General features: G+C 45.3%; 1 protein-coding gene across 3 annotated transcripts in view; it reads right to left on the bottom strand.

Moving 5' to 3' along the window:
* Positions 1-20,734, bottom strand: part of ZCCHC17 (zinc finger CCHC-type containing 17) — a 60,007-nt gene extending 39,273 nt beyond the window's left edge. The window contains exons 1-3 of one of the 3 annotated variants that reach the window (XM_040974095.1): positions 20,639-20,734; positions 15,358-15,478; positions 2,957-3,014 (exon numbers count right to left, since the gene is read on the bottom strand). In XM_040974095.1, the coding sequence (XP_040830029.1) occupies positions 2,957-3,014; positions 15,358-15,423 (124 nt within the window). In that variant the 5' untranslated portion in view covers positions 15,424-15,478; positions 20,639-20,734. The remainder of the gene's footprint in view (positions 1-2,956; positions 3,015-15,357; positions 15,479-20,638) is intronic. The other 2 variants (XM_040974097.1, XM_040974096.1) reach the window with 2 other exon arrangements.
* Between the last annotated feature and the right edge of the window lie 65 nt (positions 20,735-20,799).

Genomic DNA, 20,799 nt, shown 5'->3' with positions numbered 1-20,799 from the left:
CTAACTCGGCCTACCAGGAGAGCGGAAGGAAGAGTTACTCAGCCGCTGTCACTGCCTCTCAGTCTGTATTAGCAGACCTGGGCGCCAAAACCAGGAATCAAATCCAAGTGCTGCAGGTATCTAAACCAGAAGCTTACCTGCCTGGCCAAAAGTCTAGTTTAAATCTGAATACAAAAGTGGGTCTTCAGCTCAAAAGTGCTTCAGAGAACTCTGAGAATAGAAGCCTTGGGGAATGACTTGAAATTTTTATTTATTTACTCAACTTATAGAGTCTATTTTCCTTATCAAAGATACTAAGACATGACCAGACCTGAGTTATTTCATAGCTCAGTGTTTTCAGGATGGGACCTTAATTGTCTTCCCCCTTTATGGGCACAGGAGATAAGGTACATCATAATGAAGTCTGTTGCTCAAGTTATCCAATAAACCTGCAGGAAATCCCAAGATTAGAACTCACAGTCCACCTAATTACTTGGCTCCCCGAGCTTGTCCTCTGAGGCTTGTCTAAGAACAGCTGTCACACTGACAGATTCACTTGTAAGCTGTCAACCACAATCACAGACATTACCTCATGGAGTACAGACACAACCGGGTTGAAGACAAATTGCCAGAAGGTAGCAGCTCTTAATCCCCACACCATCCCCCCAAAGTGTCACACAAACGCTCAGGTAAAAATGGAACTTTCAAGCACTGGCAGCCATGGCAAATACGCTAACAAGAAAATCTGTCTTCATACACAAAGAGGTATGTGCCTTATGGGTGTAGGGAAGTTCACCTTATTAAATCCCAGTCAACATAAACGGAGAAACTTAACTGCAGATGGCTATCAGCTTGAAATCTACTAGTAAGCCATTTCTAAGATCAACCTGCAGCTTAGAAGTATGCCAGATTAGAGGAATGGTTTCATTACCCAAAGATTAGTTGTTTGCTTTCTCTTACCTCTCAAATAAAACAGACAAATAAGACAGGCATTCAGTCTAGTAGTTAAGATGCCTGTATCGGGCCCAACATGGTGGCCTAGTGGTTAAAGTCCTCGCCTTGAACACGCTGGGATCCCATATGGGTGCCGGTTCTAATCCCGGCAGCCCTGCTTCCCATCCAACTCTCTGCTTGTGGCCTGGGAAAGCAGTCAAGGACGGCCCAAAGCCTTGAGACCCTACACCTGTGTGGGAGATCCAGACAAAGTTCCTGGCTCCTGGCTCCGGATCGGCACAGCACCAGCTATTGTGGTCGCTTGGGGAGTGAATCATTGGATGCAAGATCATGCTCTCTGTCTCTCTTTCTCTCTGGATATCTGCCTTTCCAATAAAAATAAATAATAAGTCTTAAAAAAAAAAAAAGATGTCTGTGTCCCAGATCAGAATGTGTTACCTTTGGCGCCAGCAATGATGGCTCAAGTGACTGGGTGCTTGTCATGCAAGTAGGAGAACAGGTTGAGTTTCCGGCTCCTGGATTTGGCCTGGCCTAGTACTAGCCATCTAAGAAGTAAGCCAGTAAGCAGCAGTTCTCACACTTTTCCCCAAAAAGTTCTGACTCTAAAAAAGCAGTAGTGAATATCTGGTCTAGTAGCCAAACCACCCACACCCCTTATCCAGGGTGCCTGGGTTCAAAACCTAACTCCGCTAATTCCGTTTTTCTGCTAATGCAAACTTGGGGAAGCACCAATGTGGGAGAACTCGATTGAGTTCATAACTCCCAGCTTTGCACTCAGTTATGGCCATCATGATTTTTTTTTTTTTTTGGTAAGATTTCTTTTTAACTGAAAGGCAGATTTGCAGAGTCAGAAACACCTTGTTCAATCCCCCAAATGGGCACAATAACCAGAGCTGGGCAGATCTGAAACCAGGAACCTGAACTCATTCTGGGTCTCCCACATGGGTGAAAGGGATCAAGGACTGATGCAATTTGCTGCTGTTTTCCCAGACTCAATAACAGGGAACTGGACTGGAATGGAGCAGCTGGGACTGAAATTGGCACCAAATGAAATGCCAGCACCATAGGTAGAGGCTTAACTCACTATACCATGGCACCAGCCCTGCCATTATGGCCAGTGGGGGTAAACAAGCAGATGGGACTTTCTTTGTATGCATGTCTCTCTTGTTCTCTCAAATAAGTAAAAAATTAGCGAATAAATGAAAAACACACTACCAAATAAGTCATTACCAAAGTCTGTGACAATTTACATTCTGTTTTTTTGTGTTTTTTCTTCCTTCCAATATTTATTTAATTTACTTGAAAGAATATGAGAGAGGTAGGGACACAGATCTTCCAACTGCTGGCTCACTTCTCAAATGGGCACAATGGCCAGCTGGTCCACAGCTGGGAGCCAGGAGCTATTCAGGGTCTCCCACATGGGTGCAGGGGCCAAGGGCTAGCACCATCTCCTACTGTTTTTCTAGGCCTTTAGCAGACAGCTGGATCAAAAGCAGGGTAGCCAGGACTCAAACCAAAACCTGTGATAATTTATGCTCTTAAGAGTGAAAGTATAGATTTCCACACTAAATATTAATAGTAGTTTTTTTTAAAGACGTGTCAATCTGAAAGAAGTGTGAAAAACAAGATTAAAGACATGAAATGTGTTGTCTAAAAATATTTAATAGATGTTTACTTATAAAGAAAATGTGCAGTATTTTTACACAATATTTGTATCAATTATAATACTGTTTCTACTCTAACTCCAGGTTCTGTAACTCAGGTGAGAGCTATTCTAGGGAGGATTTGGTTCCAGAAATGAACTCACATTCAGATATACTCTAGCCTATCCAAAACTCAGAGAGCATCACTCTTGAATTAAGAGCTCTAAAAATGGATTGTCAATTCTTGTTGGTATTTACCCCATGAACAACAATGAAAATCACTACTTTCTAAAGAAGGTTCAACAGGTACTTAGGATGTGGCAGGGGTTACAGCGCAGAAAGCAAATGGGAGGGCTGAAATCCAAGTTATAGGCTCCCACCTTGCTTCCGACAGCCTGGGATTTTGATAAAGGCTCCATAGTCTGTTACCATAGCAACCTATAAAGACAAAAGAAAAGGAAAAATCAATAATACACTTTCCTCTGCAGAACTAAATCTACTCTCCCTGAATCTGCACAAGGGATTTAGTATACAACTGCCTAGAAGTGATGTCAAATATTCTGTGTGCTGCTTTGAAGTTCAGACTGATAACCAGCTACATACACAGTAAAAACTGTGGCAACAATAGAGTGCAATACATGGGATGATGGTGAAAAAAGAAAGGCCAAAGCATTGCTACATCTACTGAAATCACTAAACAAATTTTATTAACAAAATGAACAGTAAAAAAATCAAGTAATAAAGTTACATTTTATATTAGCAAAGGCTGAGATCATTCATTTCATTACTGAGAACTGATAGCTTGGGACAGATCACATAGGCGACAGCACCTGTCGGCAAACATGAGGACCAGGCCTGGGGGTGGGGCAGGCTGAGCTAAGCTGCAGCTCCCTCGGGTGTGCACAAGTGTTGGATGGGATGCTGTACAGAACAGATGAGGCTGCAGCAGAGCCTGGCATAGACAAAAATCAGGGCCAGGGCAGGCCTGACGGGGGTTATTGGGGCAGGTTGGGCTGGGCTGCAGCACCCATCAGTTCACATGAGGAGATGGGATTGGGGCAAAACTGAGCAAGCAAATGCATCCACCGCTATGTGTGGTGGCTGGTGCAGGTGACGGCCCAAACATGATCCTACAATAGCTGGCACACACAAAAGTAAAATCTAAGATCAGGTCAGACAAAATTTCTTGGGAGACTCCATACTAGATCACTGACTCAGACCCTGGCCACAGGGAAAATCACAGGATGTGTAGTCCAATCTTGGAGTACAAGTGATTGAACCTCCTCAGTTGTTGATACTTGGTGCAGTGGACAGTAAGCCCAGATGCATACGGGGGACATGATGGCTAGCTCATCTAGACCAGCAGGGAACACTGGCTGCCTCGTTAGGGTGTGGAAATAAGAACAGTTTGGACAATGTTCCTGGTCAAGCTGTGTAGCATGTTCCTGGGTCTGTGGATGCACTAAGATGGACTCTGTCAACCAACAAATGTTGGAAAGATTTTCTCACCCCTAGAGCAATGACACCAACAAGTTCACAAAACAATCAAAATCACTCAAGTAATATCCTCAGAACATTCCTCCCCACATCAGAGTCTCTTAGGCATCATCAAATGACTGTTCCCCCACTGCCAAGTGCTTATGTAGTTTGACATGAACAAGCAGACCAACCCTACCTCCCCTGGGGACATAGAGGGGAAAAAAAAACCCTGAAACATTTGTCCCACCCACCTTCCTCCAGCTATTGTAGGATCAGCTTTGGTCCATCACCTGATCCAAGCCACTCTAATCAGAAGCCCATATGGCCATGCATCCCTCTCAATTATGCAAACAATATTAAAAGTGAAAATAAAAAAAAAATTTAAAGCCCTTGTTTCTACAATTCAAATCAAATTAGATCATAAGTTTGTTAGATATTGCACCTGCTGGTTCATCCCCAAATACTGGTTGCAGTAACCCAGTCAGTCAGGCCAAAGCTAGGAGCTTCATCTAAATTTCCCACAGGGACACAGGGATTAGAAACCTCTATCTTTCTCTGCCTTTCCAAAAAATTCAATGAATAAATAGAAATAGAGACAAGTAATTAAACCAGGAAGACATATTTTAAAATATGTGTTCATCCCTATGTTGGATGTCGATACACTAACAGGTGAAGGATTAGCTTGTGGAACCACAGTGCTGGCCCTGGGTATAAATATGGGTGCCAGTTCATGTCCCACACGCTCCACTTCCCAACCAGTTCCTTGTTTATTGCCTGGGAAAGTAGCAGACGATGGCCCAAGTCCACAGGTTCCTGCACCCACATGGGAAACCTTGAAGAAACTCCTGGCTCATAGCTTCAGAACAGCCAAGCACCTGCTAATGCAGCCATTTGGGGAGTGAAACAACAGAAGGGAGATCTGTCACTCCTCTCAATAAATCTGCCTTTCAGGTAAATAAATAAAAATTTTAAATATATCTTCCACCCATTCTTTCACTCCCCAAGCAGTTTCAACAGCCAGAGCTGAGAAGGTAAATTTTTCATTTTTACTTAAAGTGAAAGTATGAGCAGACACCTAGCAGTCAAGATGCCAGGCAAGATACCCACATCTCACATCAGAGTACCCAGGTTTGATCTGCCACTCTAGATCGTGGCTACAGCTTCTTATTAACACAGACACTCGCCCAGCATGATAGCATAGTGGCTAAAGTCCTCACCTTGTATGCACTGGAATCCCATATGGGTGCTGGTTCTAATCCCAGCAGCTCCACTTCCCATCCAGCTCCCCGCTTGTGGCCTGGGAAAGCAGAAGAGGATGGTCCAAAGCCTTGGGACCCTGCACCCGCATGGGAGACCCAGAAGAGCTCCTGGCTTCAGATTGGCTCAGCTCCAGCCATTGCCGCCGCTTGGGGAGTGAACCATCGGATGGAAGATCTTCCTCTCTGTCTCTCCTTCTCTCTGTATATCTGACTTTACAATAAAAGTAAAGAAATCTTAAAAAAAAAAAAAAAAAAAAAACAGACACTGGGAGGAGTAGCAATCCTTCCAGCCACACTGGAGATCTAGACTGGATTTCCAGCTCCCAGCTGACCCTAGCCCTGTGAGCATTCGGGAACAAGCCAGTGGATGGAAGTGCACATGCTCTCTTGTTGCCTGCATGTCTCTTGTTCTGTCTTTCAATTGATTTTTAAAAAGAGAGAGAGAGCTAAAAGAAAGGAAGTTAAAACTAAGTAAAAACAAATTGCTTATTTCTGCACTAAAATGAATGCACTTCAGCTTTTGTTTCAAGTTTTTAGAGAAGGGGCTGAGGAATCTCACAATGGGTAATATCATGAAAGAGTATAACGATCTAACCAACTTTGAAATAACATCTGGAAGTTGGAGTCCAAATCACCTTGCTGCTTTAAATTAAAATGACCTCACTTCAATCTTGAAGCTCCAGTGTAACATTACGGTTTCAGAGGTAATACAACACACCTTAATTTGGCCTCTCCCAAAAGGAAAGATTAATGTACTTGAGAATGGATGCACTCAACTATTAGGAAAAAGCACTCCTGCCTATTTCCAGGACCAGCTGTTTGTATCATTGTGTCTCCTAGGGCGCAGTCAGAGTCGAAATTAACAGGATAGCACCTGCCATAGATGATCATACAGTCTGCCTGGTGTTCCAAAAATAATTAGTCAAACGGCTCAGGGGAGAAAAATCAGTAATTATCTCAACTGAATTCAAGCCTCGGGTAAAATAAATTTCCCATCTTCAGATCAGAGGTGGCACTAGCCTTAAAACTCATTATCTTCATAATGTAAATGATAAATTTGCGGCTCAAAGACATAAGTTACTTTTCCAAAGTCACAAAGTTAGAAAGCAGCACAGCCAGGGGCAGAAAAGAAAACTGGTGCTACTTCTACCTTGGCAACACAAAACTCCTCTTAGCATTTCTTTGGCTACTGGAAAGACTCCTACTGCTACTATGCATACACCTTTTATTTTGCCTAACAGATTCCATAACCAAAAGTACCTTAGAGATGGAGAACGAATACTGGCTTCTCAGTAACTCAATCACCAAGCCCCCTGAAGCTGCGCAGTCTGCTTAGAGAAGAACTGCCAGGACACTTGGTGTATTCAAGCTTCTTCAAAAACAAGGTTCCACAAGGCATGGTTCAACTTCATTCCAGTATTTACTGAGCACTTCCCTTATGCAAAATCTGTCAGGTTTTGGCACAGTGCTGAGGTCAAGGCTTGAGATATCCACGTCCTGCGTAAGTGCCCTGGTTTAAGACCCAGCTCCTGCACTTTGGATTCAGCGTCCTGCCAAAACACAGCCTCGAAGGCAGCAGATAGCTCAGGTGCTTTGGTCCCAGCCACCCACACAGGAGACACAGAGTTCCTGGCTCCTGGCTTTAGCCTGGCCCAGCCCCGGCTGTTGCGGGCATTTGGAGAGTGAATGCAAGCTTTTGGTTTCTCTGACTTTAAATGAGAATAATAACTTTTTAATTAAGAGGTAACCAGCCTGTAGATGCTTGCAAGGAAAAAAAAATCTCAACTGAATTTTATCTGTGCTAATGAAACAAGATGGAAGAATCCACCATGGGGGGGGAGCGGGTTTTGGGAGGGGAGGGGGGAATCCAAGTGCCTGTAAAACTGTGTCTCATGATGCAATGTAATAAAAAATTAAAATTAAAAAAAAAGAGGTAACCAGCCTACGTTAAAATAACTTAAGCCAGCTAGCAAAGTACTTGAGACAAAACCATGATCTCTGTTTTCTGTTAACTAGCAATCTAGCAGAGAAAAGAGAAAAAAACCACAACATAATGTAAGACAGACTGTGATATTATAATAAAGCTGCATAACACTGTGAATCAGACTATCTCCTCTTCTATCTCAATACACTCAAAATATTCTCTAATGAGTTTTTTGGTTCTTCCATACATTTATGTGAAATTGGACAATCCCGAGTTCGGTCCTTGGGCTTGGGGGCAACTGACGCTCCCTGCAGTGTGGCGACTGTGGGGGGTGCCCCTGCCGGGTCGGACCCAATGCGGGGGACTCACGCCAAAGACACTGCCACAAGGCAGTGAACGAGTCCTCGGCCTCCCCCAGGACCCAAGAGAGCTCTTCCCTCAGGGTAAGTCCGCCATGAGGGAACTTGGGAACTGGGTGGAAATTCCTAGCTCCGCCCAGCTGCTAAGACCATGCGGCTGGGGGAGTTTGGGAGGAGTTCGGTCCTTGGGCTTGGGGGCAACTGACGCTCCCTGCAGTGTGGCGACTGTGGGGGGTGCCCCTGCCGGGTCGGACCCAATGCGGGGGACTCACGCCAAAGACACTGCCACAAGGCAGTGAACGAGTCCTCGGCCTCCCCCAGGGCGGCCAGTGCACCAAGTGGTGCCAGGCTTGGCCTGCTGGCCGCCCGGAAGGGCAAACTCCGGGGTTTTCAAGATATGTAATTGCTGCCTGGGTCAGTCATGACTAATACTAGGTTGAGTGTAGGTGCAAAGTGAATTTTCGGGTATTCTCAGTGACAGTGTCATGCAAGATATAAGCAGGCAAGGGGACCAAGACCTAGTGGTTTGGGGGAAGTGTCCAGAAGATAATTTTAGTAAGACAGATGCAGCAGCTCAATTATGAATACAGAGATGGGATATTAGTATAGAACATCACTGATCACCATATACTAGCCCACACTGAAGCTATGGATGGGGGCCTCTTTGGCAGTGTTGGGTACCATTGCCCGACTGAGTGTTGGAGTTGTGGAGTGGTCACATTTGGCAAATCAAGACACTCTCCAGCACACAAGAGAACTTGGGCTGGGGGTAGGCTCTGTGGGGTTGTGTGGGCCCAACCCTTTGGAATACAAATCCCCCGGGTTAGTTCCCAAGCTGGGGTTGCAATGGTCTAAGCTAGGTGTGACCACGCCATCTGCCATCACTCATGGGTAAGGGAATCCACAACAGTCAGGGTAGGTCAAGGCAGCAGCACCCAAATGTGCATCTTTAAACAGGATGTGGGGTGGGCCGGGCTGCCACTGGAAGGGGACAGAAGGGGCAAGGCTGAACAAACCTTAACTCACAAGTAACAACAGAAATCAGGTTGGAGCACAGCTCATGCCAGGTAGGTCCTTGCACATACTGATCTGTGTGAGGCAGAGGCACTAAGCCACAGCATCCAAGGGGCCACGACAAGTGAGGGGCTCTGCCAAGCGGAGACAGAACAACCACCGGCCTACACCTGCTCTATGGCAGGGCAGAGGCCCGGTTGGGGAAATAACAGGACACCCTAGCTGGGTTGAGTTTCCCACCAAGGAGCGCATGGGCTGGAACTGAGGCTACATTCTGATCAGGATACGATCGTACTCTCACTTGGCACAATTGTGGACTGGGATGGGAAGCACCAAGCCAGGCCAAATTCCAACACCATCTGGTGCTCTGGAGGACCGGGGAGGGTTGTGTGACAGACTAGGTTAGGTCTCAGCCCTTACTGAACCATGTGTGAGCTTGGTAGGGGTATGGAAGAGCCATGGCTGGGTTGAAATATCCAACAACAAGAACCAGCTTGGGTCGGAGGCCAGGCAGGAAAAGCCACTGTTCCTCCTAGGATAGCAGGCGAACTGAGTAGTGCTGGCTCATGGACCCACTGGTATGCGCAAAAACTGGCATTGGGACAGGTTCTGGTGGAGGAGCCCGGGCAACTTCTCTGGCAGGACACAGTCCCATGCAGGTAAGCGCAAGAAGCACAATAGGGAACAACCCAAAACAGGCAATGAAAATTATCCCACTGGCATACACATGGCATGGGTTGGGGGCAGACCAGCCTGAATCTGTTCACATTACCTTCTGGTGAATCCGAGCACCAGAACAGAGTGTGGGTCGAGCCAGGTTCGGTTGCAACACATACCAGTACACAACAAGTAATGCCAAGGTGAGATGAGCCGTACCAGATGTGGCTGCAGCACACAACCAGCACATGTGACAATCAGGGAGGAGGCAAAGCCAACAGGGGAACGTGGGCAGCCCTGCTGGATAACTACTTCCATTGGAAAGTGTGAATACGGATGGGGACAGTTCAGACTAGGTAGGGCTATAGCACCTGTGGGCCTCACGGTGAGCTGACTGTTCTGACTGGTGCAAGTTAAAATTAGAGTGGGTTGAGGGGTGTTTGGGCTTAGCCACAGCGTTAGCTGGCAGAGGCTGGTACTAGGAGCCAATTCTGACAAGTCAAATGCCAAAACTACCTGGAGACTGCATACTCTAGGAGTGGGTGTGGCCTAGTAGGGAAATAGTGGGCACCTCCCTCAGGGTTACCACCCTCACTGGACAGCACGAAACCCAGGCTAGGAGCAGGGGTGGCTTGACAGAAAGGCACCTGCCAGTGGGTGTATGGGCTGGATAATAGGTTGGTTGGGTTGAACCAGGCTTCAATGTCCATTGACGTGTGCGAGAGCTACTTGGGATGTGGGACAGACTGGACAAGCCTGCAGTGCATACTGGCAAGCATGCGAACCAGGGTAGGGGGCAGAACTGGTAGGGGTTTTGGGGAGTCGCCTCAACTAGGCTGCAGCTCCAACTGGTTTGCATGAAGACCGAGTATGAAGTGGGTAGAATCGAGCTGGATTACAACACCCATTGGTTCACAAGGAAGACAGGGCTGGAAGCCGAACGGACCCAGTAATCGCAACGACCAGCATATGCATAAGCTGATTGGTGTGACGCACAGTGTTGGAGTCTGTACTAGCAAACTCACTCAAGAATCAGATCTGGGATCAACTCAGATGAAGTTTCTTTGGATATTTCTCGAACTGAACTGCTGATCTTGGAACCCCAACCATCAAGAGACTGTCAGCCAGTGGACTCTGAATAGGTTTCATTACGGTTGGGACGGAGAGATTGGCAGCAATCCAGAACTGATGAACTATCAAAACTGTATGAGCAGGACCCTTGGAGCGCGCCTCATGTTGGGGATGGGGGATGGGTGGGAGGTAGGGTGGGGCTTTCCCCTTTGTTACTCCCCTAACCCTAGATACAGGGAAAAATGATTATATTAGTGTGGAAACAATGATATTACCCACTTTCACCCTGTAGCCCGTGACCCTTTGTACCCTAATAAACTAAGATTATTTAAAAAAAAAAAAAAAAAAAAAGAAATTGGACAATCCCAGTTGTAGTTCTGAAGTGAATAAGAATTCCAGCTTTGCCCTTAATCTCTGGGTGATAACCTTTAATTTTTTTCCCCTTAGGTAACCATTTGAAGGCAGAGAAGCAGAAAAAGAAGATACCCAAGTCCTACGTGAGAGTACGTGAGAGTACCTGGCTTACTCCCCACAGGTAGTAAGAGCCAGGGCTGGACCAGGCCAAAGGAAAACTGGAATTCCAGCCGGGTCTCTCCCATGGGTGGCAGGGACCCAAGCACTTGGATTACCTTCCACTTGAAACCAATCAGCTGGAATCCCAACAATGTGCGATGCGGGAGTCACTAGCACTGGCTTAATTAGCTGCACATCCAGCCCCATGGACAATTAATTTCTGCAGAGTTTCACTATCCACGAAATGAGTTTAAAAATTGTTTAGGGGAGACTCAGTGACATAGGATGTGCAGAAATTCTACCACATATATACATGTAATTTCTCTTTCCCTAACTAGAAGTCACTTCTAAAGTATTCTTTTTCAAAAATGTGTTAAGCTGGAAATACAATGTTCTCTCTGAACATTCTAGAAAACCACCCTTTCTTAATACACATATACACTATATATATTAGTATATATTACTATATATGTGATATATAACATACAATAAATATAAGACATGTATGTATGTCTGCGCATGTATATGTGTGTATGTTTACATATATACAAAATACCTGCAGGTGCACATGAAGGATATGGCAGTACATTGGAGTCTGCAGAGGACACCTGGTACCAGAATTACCAGAATAGAAGATAGAGGACAGAACAAATTGATCAACTACCACAGCCAAGTGTTGGCAGCACATATCTAGGCAAAAGCTGGTCACTGTAGCCATTTGCAGAGATGCAAGCTCTCTCTCTGCCAATCCCTTTCTCAGTTTAACTCTTTCAACTAAATAAACTATAAAAAACAATAACTACAGATCTGCAAGCAATTTTCATTTTTGTTTCACTTCAAGAAGTAGACAACATTAATGAATTCCCACTGCCTTATGCATATTTTTACAGATGATAGCTTATTTAACCAACATGATTATCCTATTGAAGCAGGCATCTTCAGCAATGCTTTAAGAGATAATCTGACAGTTTCAAGGATCATAGTATAAAGGAGATGGGTCTAGAAACCAGGCCTGTCTGATTCAGCAGCCTCAGTTCTCTAAACAAATACACATCTTTTCCCAAAGCTTGATCATTCATCCAGTCATCCCAAATGTATCAAGCACCTATTATTTCCTAATAGCCTATGTGGGATTAAGATATACAACAAAACGCAAGCACTCTGCCCCCATGGTGCACAGTGTCTTACGAAGCAGATACTAAACAAGCATACAGCTAGCACAGGATGCTATTTATTTATAATGGAAAAAAGATCACTAAGGAGACACGAGGGCTGAGATCTCAAAAACGAGGGTAACTTGACAGGAAGATCAGCAGTTACAAAGAAGACCCTTCATACATTCCTGCTACTATCGTTAACACGCCACCTACTGGCTAATTTAGAATACAAATTCATTTGTCACAGTCATAAATGCTGGGAAGTTCAAATTACAGGTGCAGCAGATAAAGTGTCTGATAAAGGCAGAGCCCTCATAAGATAATGATCTGAAAAGTCCTACCTCTTAACACCATCAAATGGGAATGAAGTTATCCACATAAAATTTTTAAAAATATCTATTTTACTTATTTGAAAGGCAGAATTGCATGAAGAGAAAAGGAGAGACAAAGAGAGATAAATCTTCCATCTTCTGATTCATTCCTAAGTGGCTGCAACGACCAGGGCTGAACTACACTAAAACCAGGAGCCAGAAGTTTCATTCAACTATCCACATGGGTGGAAACATCTAAGCACTTGAACCAGTCTCCAGTGCTTTCACAGGCACAATAGCAGGTTGCTGAATCCAAAGTAGACAAACCGACATCCACTCAAGGATGCTAATAGTGCAGGTGGCAGCTTAACTTGCAAAGGCACAATGCTGATCACCCAATAGCTTTTCTTTATGTTTTTTAAAGAGTTAATCTGTAAGAGAGAGAGAGATAGGAAGAAATAGATCTTCCATCTGTTGGTTCATTTGCCAAATGGCCACAACAGTCAAAAGTAAGCTAGCCAAATCCAGGAGGCAAGAAATCCATCCAAATCTTGCACATGGGTGCAAGGGACCAAGGACTTGGGCCATCTTCCACTGGCTTCCCAGGCATATTATCTGGATCAGAAGTGGAGTAGATGAGACTTGAACAGGTGCCCGTATGGGATACAGGCACTGTAGGAGACGGCTTAACCAATCACACTACAACACCAGCCCCTACACATGAATTTGGAGAGACCCAAACATTCAAACCATACATGTACAATAGTGGTAAGAGGTAGGACTTTTAAGAAGGTGATAAGCTACAAGGGCTTCCACACCTGTGAACCGATGTTAGTGCCTTATAAAATGGTTTGAGAGGTAGTTTACCAGTTGAGAAAACCACATCCCATGTTGAAGGGCCTGGGTTTGATGCCTGGCTCTAGTTACTGATTGTAGTTTTCTGTAATTGGGATCCTAAAGAGGCAACGGTGATGGTTCAAGTCGGTAGGTTCCTGTCTCCTGAGGAGACATGCTGTGTTTAAGGCTTTCAGCCACTTCAACAGCAGCACACATTTGGGGAGTGGACGGGAGAACCTTCTCTCTGTCCCCCTTTCAAACAGGTTGTAAAATAACAGACATTATATTCAAAGCAAAGAGCAACACTCACCCAATTCGAAATCTACCCGCACCTTAACATTGGACTTCTCAGCCTTCAAAAATGGAAGAACACATATTTTTCTTCTTTGTAAATTACCTAGCATCAGGTTATTTTGTTATAACAGCAAAAATAGACTAAGATACACAGTACATGCAAAAATGCTGGGAAAAAAAAATCAAGCGTATAATGTTCAGAGTTGCAAAGAAGCCAGAGTAGCTAGGAATATCTACAGGGAAGAACAAATCACCACCAGGGTAGGCACAGACCAAGCCACAGAGAAGCCATGAAAAGAAGTTTTGCATTCAGTCAAGTGTAATGAGATAACCTCTGAAGAGCTGTGACAGAGTGGCATGCCATAGATATATAGATAGATATTCTTATATATATATATATAAGAATATATATATATTCTTTTTAAGATCTATTTTATTTTAATTGCAAAGTCAGATGTACAGAGAGGAGGAAATACAGAGAGGAAAATCTTCCATCTGCTGATTCATTCCCCAAACGGGCACATTGGCCAGAGCTGAGCTGATCCAAAGCCAGGAGCTTCTGCCAGGTCTCCCATGCAGATACAGGGTCCCAAGGATTTGGGCTGTCTTCAACTGCTTTCCCAGGCCTCAAGCAGGAAGCTGGATGAGAAGTGGGGCCACTGGGACTAGAACCGGCACCCATATGGGATACTGGCACATGCAAGGTAAGGACTTTAACCACTAGGCTACCACACTGGGCTCTAATGTATTTTTTTAATAAAAGATTTATTTTTATTTAAAAGGCAGATTTACAGAGAGAGAGAACTTCCATCCACTGGCTCACTCCCCAAATGACTCCAACAGCAGGAGCTGAGCACTCTGAAGCCAGTGGTAGGAGCTTCTTCTTGCCTCCCACGTGGACACACAGGCCCAAGCACATAGGAGTCCTCTGCTTTCTTCCCAGGCACATCAGCAGAGAGCTGGATTGAAAGAGGAGCAACTGAAACTCAAACTGTGGCCCATATGGGATGCCAGCACCACAGGGAGAGGATTAGCTTGCTGCACTGATCCCATGTCTAATGTATTTTTTTTTTAAGGATTTATTTATTTCTATTGGAAAGGCGGATATACAGAGAGGAGGAGAGACAGAGAGGAAGATCTTCCGTCCAATGGTTCACTCCCCAAGTGGCTGCAACGGCTGGAACTGAGCTAATCCAAAGCCAGGAGACAGGAGCTCTTCTGGGTCTCCTACACGGGTGTAGGGTCCCAAGGCTTTGGGACGTCCTTGACTGCTTTCCTAGGCCACAAGCAGGGAGCTGGATGGGAAGCGAGGTTTCTGGGATTAGAACTGGCACCCATATGGGATCCCAGCATGTTTAAGGAGAGAATTTTAGCCACTATGCTATCGCGCTGGGCCCTGTCTAATGTATTTTTAAAATGTTATTTCGTCTGCAACATGAATAACAGATTAGGGAAAGCAGGGATTCCAGAGAGGGATAGGCAAGAGATGGACAGCTTGAACTAACGGGATGCCAAGGGGACAAGGAAATGCACATACCAGAGGACTCGGACTGGGAAGGAAAATCAAGAGGAAATTTAGGCCAATGTCCACATCCCCAGTATTAGTACCTGAGTGGAAAGTGGTTTCATTTTCTGAGATAAAAAAAAAAAAATTAGAAAAGAAACAGACTTGGTGAGAAAACAAGTAATTCAATTTAAAAAGACATGAGGCATACAGAGGAAGATATCAAGTGCACTGTTAGATACCTGAAGTTCAGGGGAGGCCCATGTGCTAGCGAGATGTCCACCAGCCCTTCCTAGATGAGCTGTGATCTCCACCACAGTCTCCAGCAGTCTCATAGCACACTCCCCGGCTTTCATCATCAGCTTAGCCCTAACAAGCAGATCTGCAAAGCACAGCACATACCTCGCCTTGGAAAATAGTGTAGAGAGCAGGCAGGTTTTCCATGGTCTCAGGCCTTCCTGAATTCATTCTTGATGCTCTACGGCTCCTCCATTTCTCTTCTGCTAGAGCTAATCCGGGTGTCCTGTCACGAAGAAAGAAAACAGATGCCAATTAGAGACATCGATAATTAAAGATACGAATGTGAAGCCAGTCTCCACAGATGCAACACCATCTACTTTAATCCACATCTCTTTTGTCTACCCCAGTTGTGAGGATTTTTGGAAACCGATTTTTGCCTTCCAGTTTGCTATCTATTCAGGGCTGGTTCTGTCTGATTGGATTGTTTTGTTGTTAGCACTGTTGTTTTTCCAAGGGAAAGCTGCAGTAGATGATCAGAACAGTGTATGCGATGGCCTCTAAAAAAAAAAAAAAGGAATGACAAAAGGAACTAGTATTTGTCAAGTAAATTTCCTGCTGCTCAGGTATTGTGCTAAATGCCAAGCCTGCACCATCTCATTGAAGCCTCAACATCCAAGATAATGTCTTCTACTGTCCTAATTTATAAAAGTGGGGGGGGGAGGGAGGTTCCTTGAAGTCAAATTACAAAGCCTATGTCAAAAGTCCAGCAAACAAATTGTGGCCCCAGAATCCATGCTGTTAATGACTATGTTCAGCATTAAATCTGAACTTATTTCAAAAGGAGAAAAAAATTTTTCACTCTTTTTGCTAATAAAAATAAGTAATTCCAGGCCCGGCGGTGAAGCCTAGCGGCTAAATTCCTCGCCTTGAATGCACTGGGATCTCATATGGGTGCTGGTTTGTATCCTGGCTGCTCCACTTCCCATCCAGCTCCCTACTTGTGGCCTGGGAAAGCAGTTGAGGGCGGCCCAAAGCTTTGGGACCCTGCACCCGTGTGGGAGACCTGGAGGAAGTTGCTGGCTCCTGGCTCCGGATTGGAACAGCAGCAGCCATTGCAGTCACTTCATCTTCATCGGATAAAGATCTTCCTCTCTATATACCTGACTTTGTAATAAAAATAAATAAATCTTTTAAAAACAAATAAATAAAAATAAGTAATTCCATCCTTCTTCCAGTGGATAGAAGATCTCTTTTTGGCTCATTGTCTCTAAATCTGTCACTAAAATAAAATAAACTAATCCTATTTTTGAAAATTGTTTTTTAAAACACTGAGATGTGGTCCAGCCAGAATGCTAGAGGTCCGCCCTAGCTCTGCTCTCACTGCCTCGGGATGTCTACCTTGGGGAGAAGCACTGGCTGAAGCACTGGGAGCTGCGGGATCCCTGCCAGACGGGGGATCCAATCACACGGGTGAACACTTCCCCCTCTCTATCAAGATTGTAAAATTCTTTTGAACACACTCTCATACACACCTTTCCCAAGTCTCCAGTGTCTCATAGTGTAAAGCACACAAAATTTATAACCGAATGCTAAAATACTTAACAGTATTTAATTTCATTTTGAACTGTTAATTAATTTATCAATTCAGTACAACATCCACTGATATTTATAAGTAAGGTCCTATAATGACTATAAGTCTTTCATCCTTAAAACGAATCTACAAAGTTGGCAACTCTTCATTTACAGAAATGAGGTAACATGTCCAAATTTACGTAGCTAGAAAAAGATAAATATTACACCATTCCAAATGTCACACACACGTCGTTAAACCATCATTCTCAACTAAGTCCTTGACCTCAAACACTTTCCAGTCTAGCAGATAATGGTGACCCTTACAAAGCACTGTGGTAGTATCTGGGAAGAGAGTCTGGTGGAAGCAGGTTAGTTCAAGAGGATAAATGGGAGGAGCCGGCACTGTGGCACACCACTACATTAAGATGCCACTCGCAATGCCTGTGGCCCACGTGGAGTGCTCATTTGATCCCCTGCGTCCCATATGCAAGACAAGGACAGAGTGCTAGGCTCCAGTCACTCTGCCTTTCAAATAACAAATGTTTTTTTTAACAAAGAGGAGGATATAGAGAAGTCCTCTTACAGAGAATAGTTTGCAACGTTTTATGTATTTAGGGTCAGCACTGTGGTACAGAGGGTGAAACTACCACCTGTGGCACCAGCACACCACATGGGTGTTGGTTGGAGTCCTGGTTGCTTCAATCCAACCCAGCTAGCTTCTTGTCAGTGCACTGTGAAAGCAACAAAGGATGACCCAAGTCCTTGGAGCCCTGCACTCACACAGGAGACCTGAAAGAAGCTCCTAGATCCTGGCTTCAGACAGGCCTAGCCAGCCACTGTAGCCATTTGGAGAATGACCCAGCAGATGGGAGATATTTCTGTGTCACCTCCTTCTAACTCTGCCTAAAAAATAATAATAATAATAATAATTAATTTAAAAAATTACCACTGCCTTTGCCACAATCAAGAATGGGCACCACCACAAAAAAAACCTTAAAACCAGGAAGAGGCTCATTGAAGAAAGGCACTGCCATTACAGTATTTGTCAGCAAAACCAAATGCCTCCTACTCCTTTTCTCTTATTTAATCCAGTTACAAATTAAGTTCTCATCATAGGGCCCTGCACGGTACCCTTGTGGCTAAAGTCCTCATCTTGCATGCGCCAGGATCTGTTACGGGCAGTTGTTCTAATCCTGGCAGCACCATTTTCCATCCAGCTCCCTGCTTGTGGCCTAGGAAAGCAGTCAAGGACGGCCCAAAGCCTTGGGACCCTGCACCCGCGTGGGAAACCCTGAGGAGGCTCCTGGCTTCCCACCAGCTCCGCTCCGGCTGTTGCGGCCACTTGGGGAGTCAATCGGCAGATGGAGGATCTTACTCTCTGTATACGTGACTTTCCAATAAAAATGAAATAAATCTTAAAAAAAAAAAAAGAAGGTGGAACATCTGTGGAACAAGCTATATATACCCGAAATAGCCTGATATGCTGAGGCAAAAATTTTATTTCCAACCTTAACTAAACATTTAACTCTATCTAGAAGTTCTGTATTTCTCTAGTAATCTTAATCTCCCACATTATATATAGCTTCTTCAAGCCTCTGACTGCCTCTCTAATTCATGATTCTACTTTCTAAGACAGAGGAAATAAAAGCCATGAGATAGGAAATCACTTCACCAACACCAATCATAGATCATTATGCATCTATAACCTTCATTTCCCTTGTCCTCTTCTGTTAAAACAGAGCAACTGTCCATCTTCCCCAAGCTGATCACCCTACCTTCATACTGTACTTTGGACCCCACCTATTCCCACGTTTTCAGAAATCATACACTACTGATATCCTACTTTCACTCTGGTACTTACATCCAACTTCTCCATCGCCTTCTCTACTGGATCCTTGTTAAACCCTCATCCCCATCAGCTACTGTGTCATTTCCTTCTCCTTACAGTTCTATCTTGAAAACACTGGCTGGGTTCACTGCCTTCATTTCCTTGCCTGAATCCTTCTGTCATATATGGTTTTTGGCTCCCTTACACCAACAAAATAATTCTTGATAGAGGACCAGGATGATAAAAACCAAGATACTTTTCAATCCTCACATTATTTAATTTCCAAGAGTTTTTAAGACAGATTGCTCCTTTGCTTCTGAGCCATCCCCTCAGCCCACCTCTGTAGCTCTTTTTTTGGATGGAGGGGGGAGGTGGATGAGGGGAGATGCAGGTGTTTGCTCCCCAAATGAATGCAACAGCTGGAACTGTGCCAATCTGAAACCAGGGGCCAGGAGCCTTTATAGGTCTCCCATGCGGGATCCCAAGGCTTTTGGGTCATCCTCAATTGCTTTCCCAGGCCACAGCCAGGGAGCTGGATGGGAAGTGCAGCTCTCCAGACATGAAACAGCACCTAAATGAGATGCACCTAAGTTAGAGTATTAGCCAGGTGAGCCATCATGCCAGCCCCTAGCTCTTCTTTTTCTTTCTTACCTGTTCTTTGCCATTAAATATTACAACTACTCATAGTTTTGACTTGAGCGACCTTGCCAATACCACAAGTTCAATTATCACATACATAGCAATTATTTCCAAACTTACATTTCAAATTATTTCCAAACTTACATTTCCAAATTATTTCCAAACTTACATTTCAAATATCTCTCTTCTGCACACCAAAGCTGTATTTTAAATTGCCTCCTGAATCTCAGCAATAACCTCCACACACCAAAGCAATAAGAACCACCACCAAAAAAACCCACCAAGAACAAAGATTGGCCTGGACAATAACAAAAAGCCACCAAGAATACCAGAGTCTTGGCCACCTTCTAGTGTCTGCTGTCTCAGCGAATGGTACCACCACCTATTCAAATAGACACCAGAAACCAAGGAATTGCCTCTGCGTCCTCTCTTCTCTCCAGCAGGCACGACCTCCAGGATCTCCAGTTGCTGAACCTACCCCACTCTCTGCTCACGGACCACCAGCCCAATTCACTGTGACACCATCTCGGCCCAGCATTTCTGCACATCCTCCCGCATCACGAGGGTCCCTCTCTCCCCAATCTGTTCATACTACGAAGCCAGCGCGAGGAGCCAATCAAGCCCCTCTCCCCAGGGAAGAGTCTCTGCGTTTTCCCATCCCAGTTAAGGAAAAGGATACAAATTTCTACACAGCCTGATCTCTGGAACCTGCAAGTTTCATCTTGTTCCACATTCCCTCACACTTGTAGCAGGCACACTGGCTCGCAGTGCCCTCAGCACTTTTCCTTCCAAATGATACACAACTGCTGGGCATGCTGTTCTGTTACAGAATGTTCTCTCCTCACCCCATTACACCTCCTCCTTCAGCTATCAGCTTGGGCATCTTTCTCCCACAAAAGCCTTCTTTTTATCTCAGGCACAAAGTGTCTTCTCTTGGTAAGCACTTCCGGGAGATCCTTCTGGGACCTCTCTATTCCCCATCACCCCGAAAGCCCGAGATCAGGCAGGCAATGCCTCCTCAATGACAGGCAGAGTGGACGCTAGAGAGGACCAGTGGCACGGGTCTGGGAAGACTGCGATCCGGACAAGGAGGCGGACATTTCCTCCGTCACTGCTTCTCGCGCGGACACGGAGCAGGACTGGGCACTAGAGCCGCACAGGGCGCTAGGGAAGGCCCCTGTGGACGCTGACCAAGGAGTGGTCACCGCCGGCCACTCCACAAGTCAGCGGTGAAAGGCCCCAGGTAAGCAGCGCATCCACGTCCTGCCCATTCGAGTGGGGAAAGGGGCTGTGAACCCGAGGCCCGCTTCCCGCCCTCTGAGAGCAACACCTGGGGCTGAGAGCTGAGCCGCACACCGCACGGCCGGGGCGAGCAGCCGCGCTCCTCCTCTACCTCCTACTCACACAGGCTCGGCTTCAGACCTCGCTGCCGCCGCACCGCGCCGGACGCCAATCCCACTCTGCGCGGTTCCAGCACCCACAAGACTCAGCGCGCCTAGGCGGGACGCCGGCTCCCTCCACCAATCCTGGAATTGCACTCTCGTGGCGTCATCACCAATTAACCA

This window comes from Ochotona curzoniae, unplaced genomic scaffold, assembly GCF_017591425.1.
Source record: "Ochotona curzoniae isolate NIBS_2020 unplaced genomic scaffold, NIBS_Ocur_1.0 contig_2404, whole genome shotgun sequence".
NCBI lineage: Eukaryota > Metazoa > Chordata > Mammalia > Lagomorpha > Ochotonidae > Ochotona > Ochotona curzoniae.
Note: the sequence above shows the minus strand (reverse complement) of the source record. Positions and strands in the feature narration are given on the sequence as shown.